At 40.5% G+C, this 5,441-nt stretch overlaps 1 protein-coding gene across 1 annotated transcript; it reads right to left on the bottom strand.

Moving 5' to 3' along the window:
- Positions 1-1,837: 1,837 nt before the first annotated feature.
- LOC109468196 (collagen alpha-1(I) chain-like) lies at positions 1,838-5,233 on the bottom strand. The gene is made up of 3 exons (XM_019766452.1): positions 5,116-5,233; positions 4,623-4,706; positions 1,838-2,451 (listed from the first exon to the last, which is right to left on the bottom strand). Exons 1-3 carry the CDS (start codon positions 5,231-5,233, stop codon positions 1,838-1,840), a joined length of 816 nt encoding a protein of 271 aa, XP_019622011.1.
- Positions 5,234-5,441: the final 208 nt, after the last annotated feature.

Genomic DNA, 5,441 nt, shown 5'->3' with positions numbered 1-5,441 from the left:
ATGCATAATTTATGCTAATTTGATGACGTCATTGTCCAAAATCCAAGATGGTGGACCATATCATTAGAACAGGTATATACAGGTTATTTTCATTAAAATTTCATCAATACTTCCATTTCTTTTTCCAAAAAAGGTTTAAATGAAGGTCTTTAGTATGTTTACTATGTATTTTAGGCTTTATCATGAAAAAAAAACTATTTTTGAAAATTCAAGATTGATGATCCAAGATGGCGGATATCTTAAATATGCATGACGTCATTTTATGACGTCACCAGTGTTGCTATGGGCAACATAAGACTTAGTACGCCCTTATATTCTGTTTTGGTAAAGTTACGTTGAATACCATTTAGTTTTCAGGGAAAAACCTATCTAGATGGTTTTGGCCGAAAAAATCGCATTAATGACGTCATAATGACGTCATATTACGTTATAACGACATAAAAATTATAGATATGATAAACTGTCACTAGTACACCATTCTCTAAAAATTTGGTGGTCATACGACATACAATTCGCGAGTTCTGAGGGGGGGGTCAAATGAGCCCCCCGGTCCCCCCATACCAAAAAAAGCCCGGTCTAGGTAGGGTTAAAACCTTATGGCTACCCCCAGGGGGCCATCAACAAAGCGACTTGCCCCAAACCACTCAACACCAAACCCTCAGCAGGAAAAAAGTCCAAGGGGTTTGTAGTCCTTCCCTACATAAAGGACTTGTCTGAAGCTCTCAGGAGGATTTTCATTTCCCACGGGATTGCAACTTGTTTCAAACCAACCACTATATATAGCTACTTTAAGACACATTCTTGTTGCGCCCAAGGACAAAACCCCCAAAGAGAAGAAGTGTGGTGTCATCTACCACATCCCCTGTCAGGGCAAAAACAACAAGGGGCCCTGCCAGGAAACGTACATTGGACAAACAGAGAGGTCTCTAAAAGCCAGGTTTCAAGAACATACACGGCCTAGCTCTGCCAGTTCAGAGGTGTCTCAACACATCCACATAGAGTCACCCGGACATTTTTTTTTCACTTGGCACTGTAAGGATTTTAGACACTGAACAAGACTATTTCTTAAGAGGGGTGAAGGAAGCCATAAACATCAGGGCCCATCACCCTACATTGAACCGCGACAGGGGCCGACATCGTCTACCAGATACCTTTAACCAGGTGTTGACTTAACATTTCAAAGAAGCCACGTGACAAGATTCACTGGGTCAGTCTACTGAGGAAGACCAGAGTGACTGGTCAAAAGCTCAAATTGATTAATTGGCGAGAGAATTTTTTGTGTTGGACCAAAAGTTTTAACTTTAAACATATATACAGATTTGTTTATTTGCATTTACGATCTCTCATGAGTTCACTTTGTTGTTCACATTATTGTATATAGCCTACCTTTATTTGTGTTCATATTTTGTTTGGATTCTGTTTCTGTACCTTTGATTCTCTTTTGTTTTTGTATAATTTATACTCAAACGGTGCGGGCTGGGCGCGGGAAAGCGCACGACACGAAAATAAAGTTTCATTCATTCATTCAATCATTCATTCATACAAAGATCTATAAATAATATCCATTTAACAGGACTTTATCGTTAACAAGAATATGGTACCTCCTTATTTTGCATGACATGTGACACAATCGGCTTTGTACATACATAACAATATTTCTGAAAATGCATAAACTCTAATTTACCATCAAAAATGTACCAAACTATATAGTCATTCTGGGTATCCGTCCTACATTACTGGCAAAAGTCAACAAGCAGTAATGTAGATCTGTTACTTATGTTTATTCCAGTAGAAATACCATCCACTCATAGCCACGGTCTGTATTAGGCACACATAGTTAACCCCAAAATAACTCGGCTTTACTCATTCTCCTAGGAGGAGGCAGCACCACGCGCCCCTTCTTTCCTTCGGCAATAAGAAATCCAGAATTCGAAGGACCAGGTCTGCCAGTCGGCCCAATGGGGCCCTTCTTTTCCGGGGGTTCGGGGGACCCAAGAAGCCCGGTAGAACCAGGTTTACCAGCCTTTCCCTCAGGCCCAGCCGGCACCATGGGTCTCTTCTCTCCCGGGGGTTCGGGCGACCCAAGAGCCCCGGTAGAGCCAGGCTTACCGGCCTTTCCCTCAGGACTACCCGGCCCCATTGGCCCCTTCTCTCCTGGGGGGCCGGGCGGCCCAGCCGGTCCGATTGGCCCCTTCTCTCCTGAGGGCCCGAGCGCTAGTGGATTAGGAGACCCGGTAGAGCTTAGCTTACCGGCCTTTTCCGCAGGGCCAGGCGGCCCCATTGGCCCCTTTTCTCCCATTTTTCTCGGGGGCCCGGACGGCCTAGAAGGGCCAAAGGCTCCGGCGTATTCTGTGGTCACCTTTTCAGAAGACCCAGGCGCAACTGGTGGAGTCGGTGACGTCAACAGGCCATTTTCTGGAGAGTGGTTTGGCCCAGGAAGCAGACACATTCCTACAAGATATAGAGAGATTTGGTGCTTTCATTAGCTGAAAAGCCTGTTACAAACTGTGACAATAACTGACAATGGGCCAATAATATTATATATTACAGGATACAGAAAAAGAGATAAGGTAGTCTTCTGGTGTACAATTGATGTTCTATGATAAATAAACTGAAATGGAAATAACTGAAACCGATATGAGATGAATTAGAGGTGGGGCAGTACTGTGTGTATATATATTGTGCCGTTAGAATCCTTAGAATCTTTCAGTAAGATACTGGTAACGGTTGACCTCCTAAGAAGCTTGTTTGTTTGTTTGTTTATTTAGGAATCTCCCATTAGTAATAATATATACATCACTATTCTTCCTGGAGTCCTTTACATAAAATACAACAATTATTTACATACACGTTTAACTGCTATCAAGGACATTATACTACTGGAAAACTTATCTTATCAACACAGTAAATTACACATTAAGCATCAATTATTACATCAATTAATAATATTACATTATACAGTTATCAAGTAATAATATTACATTATACAGTTAACCAAAAAAAAAACAATTTTTTAATAGATGTCTGAGAGGTCAGAGGTCATGAATTTGTAAAAAAAAATATTCAAAACGTTTACCACCAGGAGTTGATTGGTTTGTGTTTGTTTAATGTGTTTTTGTCCAATTCCATTTTTTTCTTTAAACGTTCGTGAGTTTAAGGATGTGATGTGAGTAGGCAGAGTGTTGTATATTTTAATGCACCTGTGTACGAATGTTCGAGTCATGGCGTTGGTTCTAGGTTAAGATTGCTGGAATGCTCCTTCTTTTGCCACTCTAGTGTTGTGCGAATGTGCCGAATTAATTGTTTTTAATCTATTGAAAATACATCTAGGCTGTTTCTCTGTTACTAATTTATGGAATGTGTTGATTGTGCCGGTAAACAATCTCTCTTTTACTGAAGGCCAGTTTAACTGGATGTGTAAGATATCCAAGTCGGCATTCCAATGTGCACCTGTTGCCAGCCTAGCCGCTCGATTCTGCACGACTTGTAGTTTGTCTATTTGGGTTTGTGGCGATGATGACATAAGGGCGCAGCAATAGTCAAGGTGAGATAGAACCAGAGTCTGTAGTACAGTTTTTAACATGTTGGAGGTCAAGTGATCCTTATGTTTCCTAACTGACGCAAGTGCGCCTGCCATTTTCAACTTTGCATTGTTGACCCGCAGTACCCATGGAAGCTGCTGGTCTACTGTAACATCTAGTAATTTCGCATCTTCGACCTGTGTAATACTTTTGTCGTCAACGGAAAGTTGCAGTTTTTGGTTCCTAACAATGAAATCTAACAAGACAGCTCCTACGAAGTTACCCTTGTCAATCTCCTCCAACAAGTAATCGGTCATTTGTATATGCGCACTAGAAGTAGAGTGGCTTATACGCATTTTGATTACCGGAAAAAATTTCGTTTGAAATCATGTAGGTTTGGATTTGCTTCTGGCATATTCTCCCTATGACTTTACTAAAGGCGGGTAGCAAGCTAATTTGGCGGCTATTTGGTCCATTCAGTGGGGAGGATTTGTCTTTTATCAGTGGTATAACTTTTTCTCTCTTCCATTGAGAGGGGAAGATTCCTTGTATGAAAGAGCGGTTGAATATGTGGTATAGAGTGGTTTAGCAATGTGATTGGCGCAAAACCTTAGCAAGTTGTTGTCTATGTTGTCATACCCGGTTGCACTGCCAGGGGGTAACGATTTTAGCTGCTCTTGTACCTGTTTTACTGTCATCTCTTGAAAGCTGAAAGAACATTCCTTTAGAGACATGATCTGTTCTTTAATTTAGCATGTCTATGTCAGGCTCGACACCACTTGTGAGTTAGACGAGGTGGAGTTAACTTCTTACTCTCCAAGCAGAGGTTTGGGTTTTTGGGGTATTTTAGCGTGTTTTTAGGCATTTTTATTGGGGTTTCACTTTTTGCACCGAATTTTTTCCCACCAAACCCAACAAAAACTCTAAAAACACGCTAAAAATACCCCCCAAAACTCAAACCTCTGCTTGGAGAATAATAACTTCTTAGCTTAATAGTTAACGGTGGCCACCGTTAGTCAATAATTCCTGTAAATGGTATGTGCTATGTTCTATGTTCTATGATGATGATGATGATGATGATGATGAGGTCAACAAACTTACGTTCTAGTTCTGTGACTCGTAGCTCAGTCATCCTGTTCCGCGCAGCAAGCTTGCTCACGTCATCAGAAAGAGTGCTCACTTTAACTGCACGAAGATAAAGAAAGAAGACAAACTATAACTAACGTCACATGTAAGTAACGTGTCCTAAGTGACTGGTCTTTCGAACCTGATGATGGCCAGATAAAAATCTTAACAGTGTTTACAAATTTGAATAACATTGTCTAAATTGGAATAGAAGTGGCAATGAATGAATAAAAGGAAGAGAGAAAGAAATGATAAAAAAGAAATAATCAGTTCGCATATAGACGACTAATGTCATAATTGTATTGAATTTGAGTAGCTCTTTTCCACAATTTGAATTAGGGGTAAATGAGATGAAAGAATCATAATCATATAACGTATCTAATTTTATACATTCAGAATATACAAAGCAACATAACCAACATATCCAATGAAAACAAACAGCATTCTACACACTACAGCAACGACCAACCTGCAAATAATGGAAACAGCAGGGCCATGACCACAGCGAAGAAGAAGAGACCCGTGCCTGTCAGGAACTTCTTACACAGGTGGATGTACTTCTTCACCCTGGTGTCTGCCCCAATCATGTAGTCTATTGGTTGGCGAAAAGAATAATACTAAGAATAACCTTCGTTAAGGCATCAATTTTCGACGTCAAAATCTCTTCATTCTTTTATAATATATACAGTAGTAGGTTGAATCAATCCTATCACATCGTTCTTTGATGCCTATGAGATAATTAAGAATACGATGTCAGGGACACCTTATGCTTAGGTCACATTTCCAAACCGGGGC

Source organism: Branchiostoma belcheri, unplaced genomic scaffold, assembly GCF_001625305.1.
Source record: "Branchiostoma belcheri isolate BF01 breed outbred unplaced genomic scaffold, Haploidv18h27 scaffold195, whole genome shotgun sequence".
Classification (NCBI taxonomy): domain Eukaryota; kingdom Metazoa; phylum Chordata; class Leptocardii; order Amphioxiformes; family Branchiostomatidae; genus Branchiostoma; species Branchiostoma belcheri.
Note: the sequence above shows the minus strand (reverse complement) of the source record. Positions and strands in the feature narration are given on the sequence as shown.